The 18,341-nt window shown below is 40.9% G+C and overlaps 1 protein-coding gene across 1 annotated transcript in view; it reads left to right on the top strand.

Annotated features, from left to right (window-relative positions):
• The window catches only part of LOC137295982 (RING-type E3 ubiquitin-protein ligase PPIL2-like), a 36,398-nt gene extending 22,431 nt beyond the window's left edge, over positions 1–13,967 (top strand). The window contains exons 17-20 of the mRNA XM_067827603.1: positions 6,933–7,002; positions 8,096–8,158; positions 11,062–11,207; positions 13,329–13,967. Of these exons, the coding sequence (XP_067683704.1) occupies positions 6,933–7,002; positions 8,096–8,158; positions 11,062–11,207; positions 13,329–13,428 (379 nt within the window). The 3' untranslated portion in view covers positions 13,429–13,967. The remainder of the gene's footprint in view (positions 1–6,932; positions 7,003–8,095; positions 8,159–11,061; positions 11,208–13,328) is intronic.
• Positions 13,968–18,341: the final 4,374 nt, after the last annotated feature.

The following is an 18,341-nucleotide window of genomic DNA, read 5'->3' as shown; positions in this document are numbered from 1 at the left end:
CCTAGGTCCAGGTCCTTTGTTATATAATCCCCCACTGGTAGCTTTTTTATCTCATCCCACTGCTGGTGTGGCCTCATACCATGACTGAACAGCTGGTTGGGCACGCCCTCGATGGTCACTTCCACCTTTTCAATCTCGGGGTTGAAAAACTTCTCGCTGTCCCTCCGGAATGGATCGTAATCCTCCACGGGGACGACCAGGATACCTTTCATCGATCGCGCCGGCACGTTCAGGTTGATATTCCACACAGTGTCGCTCTTATCTCGCACGACTGATCTATGCCTCAGTACGCGATCGTACAGGATAGCCATCTTCCCAGAATACTGGCTTCGAACCTGCCTGGCCAGCTCCGGGCTAGTGACCATGTCGAACTCCAGAGAGATGTTGTCTATGGCATAACTGGCCTCATCACCATTCGGCGTACGCACTACTTTGCTATAGTCGTTAAACGTGAGCTCGTATTCTAGCCTATCACCCAGCGCGGCCTGGTAAAACGGCGCGTGTCCCGTGAGCAACTCGAAGTCGAGCGGCACGCAGAATCGATTCCCGTATGCTAGAGCGATGGCCTTTTCACCGTCCGATAGCTTGTCTTGCTGGTCTGTCGTGAAGACGTATCCTATGCGCGCCCGGGTTGATTTGCTGATGCCCTGGTACACATCATTGACTCGTTCTCTCTCGCTTTTCCAGAGATCCTTGTAGCAGTGAAACACGTCGCTGTCGTCGATGCTCAGTACCTCGTTACCGCTGATCTTGACGGTCGTTTTCTTGATGATAGCTCGACCCACGTTCCGCACTAGCTCGCGTTTGTCGTTGTCGGAGGTCAACGTGATATTGAACGCCAGTCGAACAGTGCCTGGTACAATGAGGTCATTCTCACCAAGGTTTGGAAATCTAACCAGCAGAGTTTGGTTCTGGTCTATCTTGCTGGGATTGTTGGTGATGGTCACCGACTGTCGCACGGCTCTGGCACCTAATGGCTCTCTCAATTTTCTGAAAGGATCTAATTTTCTACCGTACATTGTTATATATAAATAAAATATATTTAAATACTAATGGATGAAGACATAGATATGACGGAGATGCCGGGCGCTAGTGCCCAGGCATTCGATGATGAGCAGGAGACCTCATTTACTAGTTCACCATTGAGCCAAGAACTCTTGGAAACAACGGTAAATGATTATTACAAAAGTTTAAAAAGCGATAAAAACTACGTTGAACCCCAGGGTATATACCATAAGAATTTTTTTGTTGATACAAAGGGTGTTCTACGTCTTAAGTCTGCCCCAGGGGTTGACCTCTTTAACAAGATCAATAAAAAACCACTGGCCTTGTCAACTCTAGCCAGCCGCAATGGTGGTGCTGAATTTATCCGTGAACATCTAAACATGCGTGATTACGGTGGTGCAATACCTAAGACCGTTAAAGAAGATCTGCAAGCTACCAGATCCCACCTCACCACTATAGATGAAATGACGCCAGAGCGTGCTACAGAAGCCTCGGACAGCATAGAAAAACTGTTGAGCACCTACTGGGACAAACCGTTACCGGGATTTGACTTTCCGGTAAGGGAACTGCGCGGCTTAGATGAAGCCGTGAAACGCGTGCGTGGAGAACTCGTGAACAACATGGGGAAACTGAACGAAATCGACGAGCACATCGCTAAGGAAAAAACCAAACTAAACGAAACTGAAAACGATGATATGAAGCGTCGTATCAATGAACGACTACGCGATTTAGAAGACGAGAGACGTACACGATTGGAAGCCGCTTCCTCGAATCGTGAACATCTTCGATCCCAGATCAGTCGCATTCGGGAAACAATCGATAGAATACTGAACGAGGATACAACTTTAGCCAACAGGATTCGGATATTGTTCCGGGAGCAAGGGATCACCATCGCCAGCATTCTGACTGCATTGGGTTTCATCATATCAACCCTGGTGGTGTCACTGGTGGGGGGTGCCCCTGTGGGGCCTGCCGGCGGCGGTGGAACTCCAAGTGGTGGTGGTGTTAAAGACTGGATTAAAAAACTCGGGGAAGGCCTAGCTAAACTGGCTGGTAAAGCCGCCGAAGCCCTTCCCGGCATCCTGGGTAGCATCGTCTCGTGGTTGTTGAGCGCTCTGTCTAAAACTGCCATGTGGCTCAGTCAAAACCTGTGGGCAGCCATCGTCGCCGTGGCGGGTCTGGTGTACGTAGCGGCTAAGAAATCTTTAACCAAATAAGTCCCAAAGTTACCCCGCCAACCACTAGGGCTGTTTTATTATCAATATGCTGCTGATAGGTGGTGGAAACCCCCACACCCCCCGGGGGTAACCCCACATGAACTTTAGGCTCCGGAGGTGGCGCCACTATACCCTTTTCACGTGGTTGGGTGTGTGGGATATGTGGGGTGTTAATATCGGGGTTGATACCCAACTTTTGGTCCGCCGTGGCTATGACTATTTTGTTGTTATAACCCACCACTTTTTTTACTCTCAGTTGCATATCACTCGGAGACATATACAGCCCCACACCGAACACGTAGTTAACTTTCGATCTGGCGTATTCTAACACGTTTTGGTAGCGTTCGATGGCCCGCGGGAGATCAACTGGAGAATTAATAGCATCCTCAACGTTGGCAACGAATTGTTTCTGAGCGTCGTAAGCAGTTCCCTTACCGATGATGTTGGAACGCGTTTGCGACTGCGCACCCAACAGCGACCACACATACGTTCGAATTGAGTCGTTCAAGCGTATTATACCAGCACGAGTGAATCCTTTCGATGTGTCCAGCATGAACATTTTCCACCCGTCTGCGGTTGACTGCTCCACTTTCTGGACTGTGAAAGCAACACCACCTTTAAAGTTCATACGATCATCCCTCCATTCATTACTCGACAAAGCAAAGTCCGGGCGTAGTTTACCTTGTTTCAGTACAAGATCACTGAGTTCTTTCACTGATCGCACGCCATCAGAAGGAATACCCAACCCGTGGTTCGGCCCCGGCAAACGCCAATCCGTCTTCGGGTTTATTTCGAATTCATTACAAATACGTTCGTAGGCCCGTCTATCGTATGGGTTGTTTGTTGCGTCCCACGCTTTGTCCTGTGGGAGGGGGGCACTGATCTCTTTAAGGATACGTCTGACCTGGTAGTACACGTGGAACTTGAACACAGACTGACTCAGCGGTCCACGCTGAGAGTCGGTCAATACCACACCACACCCCGTTGTAGCGCACCACACAGCAAAGTTGAATTGATTCTGCCAGAACTGCATAGGGTTGTTGAACCACGCGTGGACTGCCTCAATGTTAGTCACCATAAGCTTATACTTATCGAACACATCTAAAAGCTGGGCATTGAAATACAACTCAGGAGCAACCACGATCTTCATGGGGGAGAAATCTACATCCAGTTTAGGGTAAAACACACCAGGGGAATACATTTTAAAACTATTATATAAATAAATATATATGTAATATGTACATAACACTTCCAGGAATAACGAGTGGTGAGGCCGTTCAGCTGACGCACGCGATCGATAACACGTCAGGTCAACTCGAAGTCGCACTCTGCGATATCACCTACCTACCGCAATGGACTAACATTAATATCAGCAACAATAAACTGTTCGTCAGTGGAACTCGCAGCCAAATAACTGACGGCTACTACAGCGTGTGCTCGCTAAACGACGAGGTCTTCAAACCCCTGGGAGCTGAACTCAAGATGAACGACTCAAACGGTACAGTGGTGTTAATCAACAACGGAAGAACCTCATTGAGGCTAGGCCGACCATTAGCGAGGATACTCGGTATGTCTCCTGACGAGATAAAACCAACAACAACCGTCACAGGCACGAAGTTACCCGACCTAGTACCGTACCGAGAGCTGTACATTCATCTCGATCAGGTTAGCACAACGTACAACATTCAAGGAGGACACCCTTCCACTATACTGAGAGCAGTGCCGGTTAAAACTGAGAAATTCAACGACGGTAGAACCGAGTCGTTTTCACCACGGCAGTATAAGAGATTAACCCAGGGCAACATACCTGAGCTGACAATATCGGTGTTAGATATAAATCATAATCCTGTAAATATAGGATACCTCAGCTTAACGCTTCACGTAACATGACCAGCGCACAAGGACCCGGAGTGAAAAAATGCGTCAATATCGGGATCTCCGACCTCGGAGACACACGCGGTTTCGACGCTCCCGGAGTAGATGGTAAATCATACGCCTTGCAACTAAAAAACAACATTTACAAACGCGTTGAAATCCCCTCCGGTGGAGCCCTAAGTGATATGATAGATACCACAGGAGCAACAGCCAACACTAAGTACGCCCTCGTCAACACCGGTGATGACAACTGGAGAATATACCCATCATTCGGAGGTAAACTGTTCGACTTAGACGATGTTGAGAGCACTACCGTCGTCAAAAACAAACCATATATGCTCGTCTTCACCGAAGATGATAAGTGGGTGTTGTTACCCGATAACAAATGGTTTCTCAATATTAGACTCGTCTCCCCTTACGTGTTCACGGATAACAAAGACAACCATCTAAACAAAGTCGTGAACAATGGAACCCTGCTCGTGGCTTACGTCCCAACTCAGAGACGTAGCATAGTCGTCAGCCCAGTCAACACTATAGCAGCCCACATGCTATCGAGTAAACCAGCCATGCAAAACGTGAAATTGCAGTTGGTGTCTGAATTCGAAGGCGTGGTTAAGATACTAGAGAGTCTACCGGCAAACTCAACACTGTTCATCAAAGTCTACCTAGGGGAACCATCGGGGAATGATGTCGAGATCGTGAAGGGGATCAAACTCGGGTGGGTGAAACGACACCAGTTTCAAGTTTGCAACGTTTACGTGCGGGTGGGTGTCGACTCCAAGACCAGTCTGCAGGGGGTCAACGTGATCGTAGAAAACAAGATATCACTAATCAATATCTTCCTGCCTGACAACATACACTTCATGGGTATTAAGTTAACCCCTGAATTATTATCAGAAAACCAGTTGGAAATTATATCATAATAGTATAATAATGACCAGTCATCATCCCAACACTACGCTTAACGACCTGGGAGATACGGAGGGATTCGATCAGCCTGGTGAGGAAGATGAATTATACATCCTGCACTTCAAAGACAACGTGTACAAACGGGTGCCGTTATCAGATTTTAAAGAACCCAAATGGCTGATCAACTTAACACTCGCCTCACCTTATATCACAATAGAAGGAGATAAATATAAATTAATCTCTAAGATTAGGAACAACGGCATCTGGGTCGGGGATTTCATTCCGGAGAGGGAATTAGTACACTTACCACATGTTGGTCACAAAAAAAAAGGGTTAGGTGCTTATCCACCCTCTAAATTAACATTTAGCGAATATCTTCCTAGAATATCATCCCCTTGCACACTCATCATAGAAGTCTTCTTTTATAAAAACACCCCACTAGTACACCAAATTTTACCCGGGGTGTCAATACAATGGTTGGACGAACACCTAGACCAATATTGCCGTATTGTTATACAGTGGGATACCCACGGGGGTACTATAAACCACTTAATAAGCCTCCGTGGGGTTTCTATTACAACAGGAAATTTTATTTACCTCTCACCTATTACCCTGGGTAATCTACACCTTGTAGACTTCAAATACATTAATAGAGTATTAACTGAAACCCAATTAAAATATCTTTCAAAATATATATTATAGGATGGGTCTGTACCCAGTCGTAGAGGAAGTAGCGAAGACATTGGAAACTGTAGATGGGTTCCGCTTGAGGCAGTTATGTGATGTGAAACGCCAACTAGAACAAGACCGTGACACGCGGAAAGCTCTATGTAAGAAGTACAATAGAGCTTTCAATATCGTGGACGGGGCTGACACTACCCTTATGACAACCAGCATGGGACTAGGGGCGGCAGGAGTTGTGTTGTTAACCACCATCGTGGCTGCACCTATAGTTCTAGGTTTTGAAATAACAGCTGGGATAGCGGGGGTGTTAGGGTTGACGCTTAAGTTGGTATCACGCAGACTGCATCGTAAGGCATTGAAACACGACGAGATCAGGGTTCTGGCCGAAGCAAAGCTGAACACAGTTAGTGAGCGTATTTCCACGGCACTCTCTGACAGTAAAATCTCAGAAGAGGAGTTTCGTTCAATCCTATCTGAACTCAAAAAATATAACGAAATGAAACAAGATATTCGATCCAAGTCTCGTAAGTCTGCTATCAGCGAGGACGAGAAAAAAAAGTACATAGAACAGGGAATACAAAAAGCCCAGCAAGCCTTTATTATGAACACCAAAGAGATCGTAGGCGGTTCACGTTAAACTGTTTCATCGATATAAACGTGACATAGGGCGCCAAAGTGAGGTATCTATACCAGCCGGGGGAACACGAGGGCGATAGCCGTAAGCGAGCCACCGATCCTATATGGTCAGTCAAAACTTACAACATAGATAAAGTGGATATGAAAGCCGACGAACCTAACTTGTATTACTTGAGGGATGGGTCGGGTAGGGGATTTGTAAGAGAAGAATTATTGATCGTACCGTACGGCACAGTGTTACCGCCTGCCAAGTCACGGTAAACGTGATGGCGTGGCTTTGTAGTAGGGGTAATAATAGCAAGAGCTAATGGTCCCACCAAAGCCTCATTTAGTAAATGAGGCTTTTTAGAGGGGGTTTTTGAAAAGTGTTTTCGGACTATCATTCCCTATACTACTGTTTGCTATCAGAGGTTACTTGTGATATTCTCAAACATCTTGGTCAAACATTGTGTGAATTTAAACTTTGCCAAACCATATCTTTTATGCTGAATTCTACAACTGTTATTCCACTGCTACATTATAAGTGGAGAAAAGTAACATTTTCTTTTCTTTAATATGCCAGAGGGTAGTGGTTTAAGTTCAGATCAAGTGTTACTATGGTTACAGGGTTGTTGGTGGATTAGAAACATTGGACAAAATGGAAGCTGTTCCTGTCAACAAACATGACAAGCCTAAGGTGAGGTCTTCTACATATTTTCTGTAATATTTGATTAGTTGGCTGGTTTGTTGTTTAACGCCACACTCTGCAATATTCTAACCACACTGAGTGTGCCACATGTTTAAAATGGAGTTTTCAAATAAAATACCAATGGAAAATATTTACGTTCAAACTGCATCCTCACGATTACTGCTCTGTCTCTCTCATGATCAACAGCTGAGTGGAAATGAGCTGCAAACAGTCTTTTAGCTTCTCTTACACCTTTCTCCTGAATCACACCAGTGCCCACTTTTCCTAACAGCCGTAAGCCTCTGTGAAGCATGGAGCATGCCCTCCGGTTGATCATATGACTCCTTTGTTTGATTATTCTGTTCTTGGAGCCCAAGTTGCAATCTGTGTAATCTAATATCATGTGAGGTAATATGTTTTTGTAAATATACAATTTACCATTCAAATTTTTCAAATTTTTAAAACTTATGCAATCTCACGGTCAGTGGACTGCAGAATCTGTATGATGTCATGAGTGTACACAAGAATTCCTGTCACAAACACAATCACCTGACTACATAACGCCTATGTGTGTGATCGGTTGCTTCCTCCAAACCTCTCAGTGTACATTACACAATAAATCCCAGAGAGTGGGTACTTCCAAGTAAATGTGGTTTCCCGACGCAATTTATGTTCAAGACAAAAAGGGCAAAGGTACATGTTTCTTCGCCGTGCCCCAATTCACCAGAAACTGCCTCAGAAAAAGAGTCTTGCAATTCCCTGTTTGAAACCATATCCCATTTCATGCAGCTAGTTGAAAAAGAACATGGCCTGGCAAGCTTAACTGTTATGACGTTCAGTTCCAAATGACATTGAATGACAGTTGGTCCTCTGCATAAACTAGTCATTGATATGGATGAAAACTAAGAGGCTGAACGCATCAAAATCCACTGGAATTTGGTATTCACACTTCACTGACATCATTGCTCATTAGTGTCAATCTCCTGTACATTGCAGTACAAGACTGCCCCAGCAGTTTGTGATGAAACTGTTCGTTGATACAAGCCCCAATGTTGCACAACTAGATGACAACAAACTTATGTGAAACGTCTTTGTCTTCCAGGAAGATATCAAGATTGAGAATGTCATCGTGTTTGTGAACCCGTTTGATGAAGCAGACGAACAGGTATGTTGGAATCTGTGTAAAGTATGTAAGGAAGGATGAACAATGCTCTTGTTCCATCTTCCCACTTTCTAGGTGTTTGAGTTTTTTCAAATACTAGTGAAGATCTCGTACAACTTCTGATACTGTAAGTTCATCTGAGCTATTCTCTCAATATACAAAGAGAACCTCACAAGATTGCGTGGTCAGGCTCATGTCATCATATCAAAGTTGATCAATGCTCATGCTGTTGAACACTGGATTGTTGATCACTGGATTGTCTGGTTCAGACTTTATTCCTTACAGCCGTCATATGTCTGGAATATTGCTGAATGTGGCATTATACAAAGCTCGCTCGCGCACGCACGCACGCACGCACGCACGCACGCACGCACGCACGCACGCACGCACGCACGCACGCATGCATGCACGCATAGTAATTAACACTAAGACATTCAGTGACTAAACAAAACTGGTGTTCAAGGTCACACATTATCCCTCACCACCAGTAAGTACCAATATCAAAAATACAAGAACTCATAACCTTTAGAATGAAGAAAATGAAAAACCCTTCAGTTCCCTTCACGTTTCCCTATCTTGCAGTAAAATCATCCCAGCTTTCATCCAATACTAAATGGCCTGATGAGCCCAAGTGTGAAATACGTTTTGTGTCCAAAAGCACTCATTAAATCTCGATATCATCTTCATAAATCATGAACACAGTGTTAATCCTCATTTCACCTCTTCAGATATGCAGGATGGTGGGGAAGCCAAGTGGTTAAAGTGTTTGCTCGTCATGTCAAAGATCTGGGTATGATGTGCAAACTCCATTTCTGGACAGTTATTTGTGGGCAGGCATTAAATGTGTTGTGTATTATATATAGAGGATATGTTCCACGATGCTTTGGCTTTTGCCATGATAGGTAAAACTTTTCGATTTATTATCCCCGATTTTCTAATAGCTGATCCTTTGGATGATCAATATTATGATAGGTCGATAATAGATTATCATTTGGAATTTCCACATGTTTCGGACAGTAAATCCCTGAACTATCGCATATGCAGGGATGAACAACCTCATTGAAATAGGTGGTGGAATGTAGCGTTTCATCAGCACCTGCTGTCATACATGGTTCATGAGTGGCCTTTCTCAGACCAATCAATTCGCTCTTCGAATTCGCTTTTCCCTTTGGAAACACCAGCCGGTAGTATTGCCCCTGATATCAACTCAGATAAAACACAATTGTTGAATACATAAGGTTTTGTTTAAGTTGATGGGAGGCATTTTATATAAGATGATGTTGTAAAGTCATTGTGATTTGTATAAAAAAAATAAACGTTTATGATCCAAACAAGAATTTTAACCTGCTTTTACTATACTGATACTTTTACTGATTTTACTATACATCCACATCGGCTATGTTTAATGAGATATTGTTTCAAGGTTACTGATTACTAAATGATTGTTTCGTTTCTCAGATAGGTGCAACTAAAGACAGATGTCTTTCTTGACATTTGTGTTTTCAGGTCCTCAGATATATAGGTACTCTATTGATATTTCTTATTGATATTGTATCATGTATGTGTATCTTAATCTTTACTATTGATCTGGATATGATGGTAATATGTGTATGAAGAAACTTAAGCCACTTATCAGTCATATGTGACATTCTCACCAACAGGAGGGCCATGTTTAACCTGGATATATACAGTTGACAATTTTAAAATACATTTGACAAATATTTAAGGAAAATTTGAAGTCAAGTTAGGAAGGGTCAGTGTGCTGGGAAAGTGCTTTGACCAAGTAACCAAATTTTTATGGATTCACTTTTCTTGGGGGAATGGCAATTCCTCTGAAGTTACATAAACTAGGACCTTGTGATTCTACATGATTAGGCGGATGGACATTCAGATACTAATGGTCAGTTTGTCAATAAAAGGGACACACAGAGGTTCCGAAATAATTTGTTTAAGTATCTTCTGGCACCAACCAGTCTGAAATATTATTTGATATTTTGTCAGATATGTCGCTGTTTGGTTGATGGATGGCTTATAGTTAATAAACGAAGATATTTTATGCTGGAAGAATTTGATGGTACCAAATAAAGTCTCGGAAAGGGACTAATGAAAGTAACTAATTATTAAGATTGGGTATGAGTCATTTTTGTATGACGTAGGACATAATTTCGGGGGGAAGAGCCTAAATTGTCATGACTTCTATTTTGTTAGTTGTCCAGTGAGTAGTGCACGATTCTGGGTCCCTTCGTTGACTTGAGATGTTCTGTCTGTATATTGAGAGAATAGCTGAGATGAACTTACAGTATCAGAAGTTGTACAAGAAACCAACAAGTTCCTTCAGGACGTTGTAAACTAATGTTGTGCTTAGACCAGAAACTAGGAAATATCTGAGGACCTTTGTTTGTGAAAAACCATTCCCCCCCAAAAAAGGACTTGAACGCCATACTTGACTTATCCTTGAGTATAATGTCATCCACAGACAAAGAGTGGAGGAAATACAGATTGCCTAGGGAGAAGGGCATAACACCCCGACACCCTCAGGTAACATTATATTCCCATATATTTGTGCCTATGCCATACTTTGTTTGTAATACGAGTGTCTAAGTGATGGTATTTCCCATGCAAGAACAAGGATATACCAATATTTATGCTCAAGTGTCATAAACATTCAATGATATGGTCACTCATATAATGTTTATTACTGTTCATTACTGAACTTGCCAAACTGAGGAAACTGAGGAAAGTAAACCCATCTCTAATTTCAAACATGGGCTGGCTACCTGCCATTGCTGCATGTAGAACGCAACGCCATAGAAGAAACGTGACGTCATACAGCATGGTTAAGTGTGCCATGTCACCATGACAAAGTGATATTTTGCCCTCTGGATTGTAAACCTTGTGTTTTGCAGCTGAAGAAGGAGAGAGAAGAAGAATTCGAGAAGCAGAAGGCAGCTGCAGAGGCTGAGAGGAAGAAGAAGGAACAGAAGAAGATGGAGGAAGAGGGACCACGTGTTTACAAGAAGGGTGTCGGAAAATATATCAATATGTCCAGCCTGTGAGTACTTGATTCCAAATAGTTGTGAATAGACATGTTTTTTGTATTTTGTTGAGCTTATTTTCAACATCACCACAACACTTTGGTTGCTTTTCAGATTCTTGTTAATGCAATATCTGATGAACTATTGTCCCCAGTATCTTCAAATTTGGTGACAGCCTACATTGGGGGATTACACAGACACCAGTCAGTTTTGGTGACCTTGACCTTATTTTCAAGGTCACTATGACTCTTTGAACACTTTAAACATTCTTTAACATATCTCATAGACTATTTTAGTTGATGTCTTTTAATTTGATGACAGCCTACATTTGGTGAGTCTACATTAGGGGATTGTGCAAACACTAGCCAATTTGGGTGACCTCGATCTTATTTTCATTATGATCACAACACTTTGTCCACTTTTTGAACTTACGTTAACACAGTACTCCATGAAACACTGCAACCAATGTCCTCAGTTTTGTTGACAGCCTACATTGGGTGATTATCCAGACACCAGTCATTTCACGCATCTTGTGTGTGAGCAAAAAGTAAAAAGCAATGAATATATTATAAATATTTCATTCTTCTTTAGTGGTGGGGGACATTGTCATGTTAGTGGCAAATACTGGTTAATTTAATTTTCATCTTGGATGGTCAAATTTCAAAAGTAACCTGTCCGATCGTCTGGTAGATATTTTTACCCCAAACAGTAAGTATTTCAGAATACCAGACAGACTCTTTTGTGGTCAGTTTGAGGTGTTTTTTGTATTATGAAAATTATGTTGAACTACTTATTATGAGTCAGTTCATATTGCTATAACTAATCACAACACATGTACAGTCAGTTTACCTAAACTCAGTACATTACATATAGCCTAATATCAGTGCTATGTAGTTCATTGCAATTTCTACAAACAGTGAATGGAGCTTGCAGTGGTTGGAAATGGCAGTTGCTGTCATAAGGTCACATGATGTTACAGAAATTTGTAGGACTTCCTTCGTGTTTGTTTTGTATTGTTGACAACCGAACAGGCAAGTTGTATCTGGTGATTTTTTTAATGTTACTAGTCCGTTTGTCTGATTCATAATTTCCGGAATTTTAAACACTGGTAGATTTCGTCACGGTTAGTCTAGCTTAAGTTGACAGTATGAGGTTTCAAATTTGCAAATGCGCAGGTATCAGAGTTTAAAACCTTTAAACTGACAACTGGTTTATCACTCTAATACCATGATGTATTGTCAAAATGGTACTGACCCTTTGGTAATGTCTAGCATTGAATGATGTGACACTGGTTGAGGCTTACGTACTGATTATTGTAGTGTCACATAGAGATAACATGAAAGCAGTGAAAACGATGTCCTTGAAGAAGCTGATGTTAAATATTTTAACAATCAAAGGAAAAAGTTCATTTGCATCTTAGATGAGCTGTGTGTACATGATGTCAGTGATGTTGAATGTGTTCCTCAAGATGTCAAGGGTCAGAGAATTAGAAACTTGTCCTTGTTTTGAGTTCATTGAGCTTGGGAAAAATGTGACGTCTAGTAGAAACTTGTAGAATGTAAACACAGTTGCAACTTGAAAACACCCAAATCATAACAAATTTATATCATATACAACTGGTTGCAGCTAAGTTGTGATACATAGGACTTATCCTAATTCATACTAAAAGTCACAAGGTCTTGATCAATGAAATCTTTTTGATGTGTCCACCTCGGAGTGATGTCCCTTTTGTTCATGTTCACCTTATGTCAGAGACACGACTGAAGAAATTGAACCACCAGAGAGGAGACAGACCCACATTGCTTTTCTCTTCTTTTTCAATGACTGCAGTATGTAGATGGACATTATTGGTAGCGTTTTTTCTTCAGTTGATGATTACATGTTGCGAGTCCTGTATATTGAGAGAAACAAGTTGTATGCGAAATAAAAAATACAGAAATTACAAAGTCATTACAAGTCATGTGTTGCAATATGTTAGGGCAAGTCTCGCCTTGAGATTGCACCTTGACTTGTGTCATTGAGAGATAGTGATATTATGTGGATTAGGCAGCTAGTTGTATTCATAAGGCTAGAATAAACCATGTCTACACAGAAACTGGTAAACATTAATTGCATGGCAATGACATTATATGTTTCAGGAAGCGAAGTAAGGAGGATGAAGATGTACTATCAGAAACTTTGAAAAAGAAGAAGATGGCAGTTGGATCCTATTCATTTGGGGACTTCGGTACCTGGTGATGTCGCAAAGGATGTGTTGGTGATGTCACAAAGGATGTGTTGGTGATGTCACAGAGGGTGTGTTGGTGATGCCACAGATGGTGTGATGGAGATGTTACTGAGGATGCGACAGTGATGCTGCAAGAAACAGGATACAATGACAGATTAAAGATTCTTGAGATCTGAGTCAAATAACTTCCAGCCACAGGTTTTGCAAAACCAATGTGACTGTTCAAGATCTGTGTTTCTTCAGGGGATAAAATTTGAAATCCTTGAATTCAGCTGCATTTTCAGAATGTTTTTTAGATGACTAGGTATTACAACTAGAGCAATAAGAGCGAACTGGATTCCCAGGTCAGAATTTGTTCAGGTAATGGGTCAGTTCAGCCTAATCATGATCCAATCCAGGACTCAATACATTTATGTTTAAGTTGTTTTGGGAATGCTGAAGGATTGCGACATCCATTGATTGTGAATGTGCATGAAGTTTAGACATGGTCTACCATTGTTCATATGTATATAAGAGTCATTATGTAAATAAATATGTACATTTCAATATCTTTTCTGTCTTTTTATTTATCTAAAAATGCATGAAATAATTTGGGTGGAAAGCAGCAAATGTTTGCTGTACATCTGGACACTCAAGTGAAGAAACATTGCCAACTATAACTGATTGAGTGACTGGTATTACTTAATGCCTCATCAGCAGTTTTACAGCTATGTATGTTGAGAAGTGTCTATTGCTTTCAGTATTTTAAACACAGCATCATAACAACAGTGGGTATGTTGAGTACAAAGATGAAAATTCATAAAGTTCAAGTTCATGAGAAATGCTTGTGTGCCAGGGTTCTAGTCAAATGGGCCAAAGGACAAAAGGGCTGAGAAAGGTCAAGGAAAATGTCAAAAGGGCAGAGGTGAGATTGAAATCAACCATTCTCAAAAGTCAAAAGGGCCTTATTCAGAGTTATATGGGTCGAACAGAAAAAGGTTTACAAAGATTTAAATTATTTATTGACACATACAGCACTGAAACGTAATATCATAACATTCATAATATAGCTGCGAGGAGTGATCAGGGCTTCTTGGCTTTATTACCATTTGGCAATTTGCATCTGTCACTTAGTTATAATATTAGCAATGGCTGCACATATATGGATCTCAGGAAGGTCATTAATGGGAACTGTCTCATTCCTTATCTGAGAATTCTTACTGACTTTGAAAGAGATGCTGTCTTTTTAGAACATCAAAGGAAGAAACATAATGGTTGTACATTCATTTGCAAATGATGCGTTCGTGTTAAATAAACAAATCACAGTGGTTTGCTGTTAAATGAAAATGTTTGAACTGGAGTACTTTGGGTCCTCTAATTTTTTATCAGTTTATATAAATGTTACAGACGTGGATCTGGATGTAATCCATAAAGATTGTTTATAGATATGTTAGGTTTCGTAAATACATGTATGAATTTGCGTTCGATCCAATAAAAAATCATGTCAGTAGAGATGGTGCACCTGTTTCAGATCCAGTCATCCGAGAAAAATGGATTTGGTTTGTTTGCCACCGGAAGACATACAAAATAGCATGTCATGTTTACAAGCCTTCTGCTTTGCCCAAACCAGCTGTATAGTATGCGCAGGTTAGATATGGTGACAAACGTGTCCGCCGTCTCTCCGCCCAAATACCGTATATCCATTATCATTAACTATTGTACGTACGGAGCTGGGATTTTGAACACAGCATCCCCCTGACTGTATCTAATGATGCTGTAGAAATCAAATCATTCGGATTTCAACTTTTGTTGCTATGGCAACCATGGAAAACGAAAAACTCCAGGATGGTGGCCAAACGGCTAGAGATATCGAATTTTGACTGGTGCCAAAAAAGATCGGCATCAAGACACATGCCAAATATGCTTACTCATATAGTCAGTTTTCTTGTGTTTCTGTGCAACACCTGAGCAGCTACTGTGATTTTAAACTTGTATCATCAGCATGTGCCGAAATCCAATATGGCCGCCAAACAATCAATATTTTGACATGGATCAAAGAACAAAATTGTTCAGCACATGAAGTTACAGCATGCTGCCAGATTCCAGCTGTGCATGTAGTTGAATAGTAATGGAGCGATGATTTTTTTAAAACTACACTCGTGCAAATTTCAATCAAATATGGCCGCCAAACTACGCATCTTTCGTTAAACATCTGAGAACAAAAACTGTTAAGCATCTTATGTTGATGCATAAAGCCAGTTTTCACGTGTCTCTGTGCTGAATCTGAGCATCTACACTGTTTCTAAAGTATTTCATCAGAATCTGCCGAAATGCAATATGGCCGACAAACAATTCACGTTTTGACATGCATCAAAGAACAATAAATGTTTAGCACACCAAGTTATTGCATGCTGCTAGATTCCACCTGCGTGGTTGAAATAGTCATGGCGCTGCGATTTTTAAAAGGTACTTTTGAGTTTTGAAAACAGAAGCAAAAATCTAGATATCCAGAACTGATCAAGATTTGGCCACATAGCTCGAGGTAGTTCATATTTGAGGTATGTGCTCTATATATACCAATATGCAAAGTTCTAGATGTCAAACATTCAGAGTTATGGATTACGGAAATGCCTACCCATCAAAAACGTGAAATTTCATTGAATCCAATGTAGCGACCAAACGGTGACTCTTAGTCCCATGGGTCTTGCAGTTGACATTGAAGGTAATCGGGTTCCGGCACACAGTTTTGGAGATTATTGCTTTTGAAATTGAGATTTTTCAATTAATTTTGAATTATCTGCTCTTTGCTATGGGTCCTAGAACCTTGAGATTTTTGCAGAAACAACTCCAGCAGTGTTGACACCTTGGTTATTTTTTTCAAGCGATTCTGTCCCCCTGGTGCTTTTTGTAGGCGTGGAGCAAAGTGTGGCGAAATAAAAAAAATAATAGAAACATTATTAATAACAATTCCAATAAGTCTTCTGCCTAGCGACAAAGAGCCCTAAGAATGGTAATGACATGGTAACAGCCACGCATGTCTTTAATAACAATACATATAGTTCATTATTTAGTTAATACAACTTCACGTAATTCAAAATAATAAAATGGTAATAGCCAAGCATGTCTTTAATGGCAATACATATGCTTTGCTTTTAAAGGCAATGCTTACTTCATAGTTCACACAAGTTCATTCATACACTTTGGGCATACGTTAGAACACATTGTCAAGAGGCAAAGATTTCAGACTGGTCAGACTGGTCAATCACAGCCAAACTGTAGAGCGAATAGTTAAGCGCAACAGAGGGAATAATGATCCTCACTGTCCCTCTTTGCTTCGCTCACATACACACGAGGGTTATGCACTGTCCATGTTTAACTACCATTTCCCCGATGGACAGTTAATCTCGGTAGAGAGCGAGTCACAAACTTCGTAAGATTTTGATATTTCCAAGAAGTAAATGTTGATAAAAGACTTGTCTTATATGCTGAATTGTCATGGATTATAACCCCTACGCTCGCATTTGGTCATGACTCATTAGATTCTATTTACATTTGAAGCATTTCGTGACATGTCGGCGTAAAAAGGCGAGAAATGGACCTAATCGTTTCTAAACATTTCACGTATCGTGCATATCTAGGTTAAATGAGGTTGTGGAGCCACTGTTTCACGATGTTAGCTTCTGTCAAAACATACATACGGAGATACTGACGAAAACAATAACTGAATTCTTAGAACCACTCAATCCTGTGTATAAAAATAAATGTATTGGAGCAATTACAGCAATTCTGACAGCCTTAAATACCGCTGACAGATTGCCAAGAGATAACGATTGGATTCCACTGTTACGTCAGCAATGGCGTATTAGTCCAGGAGGAGGCAGCTGAAAAATCTGATGTCGTAGCCTCCCCAGAACTGATTTTGTTTGACAATATTTTCAGTTAGTATGAAGTCTTGGGCTCATGAAAAGGACTGTAATACTCTCAGATTGTGGTATCAGTTTTTTCACAGGCCATTTTATGCGGTGGGGGTCTGTGAGCATTTTCATGACATTTGGTTTGCTGCCCGACAACATCCCAAAGTTAATCATGGATAGTTTTACTACTATCAATCTGATCACTTTCATTTTGACCTTTGGGTATTGCTAAAGGATGCATAATTGTTTTTACATATTTTTGCTTTTGAAAATAATGGCCGCCATCTTGAATTGTTGTGTGTTGTCTTCTCTGCAGTTAAATTAACATATAAATTAACACCGAAAGTGTCCATATACATCCAGTGTTGATTCTTTTGATGTATTTGGACACTTGTCTCTTCTAGAGTGGTGGCTTGGGCACAAAACAAATAATTCTGTATGGTCATGTCGTGGTAATATAATGTTTTACAGCTTATTCTTTGAGACAGGGGATTTTAGCGATTCTCCGACTTTTCATGGAAATGTGTGGTGGTGAATTATTTATTGAAAGTTTACATTATTCTTATAACTAGAATCGGTTGTTTTTGTTTCCTGCTTACTTCTAGAGTGACAGCATGTTATATGGAATTGTTTCATATTATCCAGAATGAAAAATGGCTGCCATTGTAGTTTTACTCCTTATACATAGCAGAGGACTAAATTTGTGCTGATATATAAAACAAACGATTCATTTGGTGTCACATGGTTAACACACTTCAGAATAAAAACCCTAAATTTCAATGTTATGGTCTATAAAAGATTCACAATCCTAAAATAGTTGATGAAATAACATTATCCAAAGTGTTAGAAAACTATGCTTCACGGTCGATAACTGCGTCTAAGCTCTTGTTATAGCTAGTCAAAGGGGGCCTGTCAGAAAGCTCTTAATCACTTTTGATACATCCAGAAGCTTACAATTAACTCTCTTCTGTACTTTCTTTCATCATGTCACATCTATCATATGTTTCATCATGTCAGAACTGGAGTCATCT

Source organism: Haliotis asinina, chromosome 1, assembly GCF_037392515.1.
Source record: "Haliotis asinina isolate JCU_RB_2024 chromosome 1, JCU_Hal_asi_v2, whole genome shotgun sequence".
Taxonomy (NCBI): Eukaryota; Metazoa; Mollusca; class Gastropoda; order Lepetellida; family Haliotidae; genus Haliotis; species Haliotis asinina.
The sequence above is the reverse complement of the archived record's forward strand: the minus strand, read 5'-3'. Positions and strand labels throughout refer to the sequence as shown.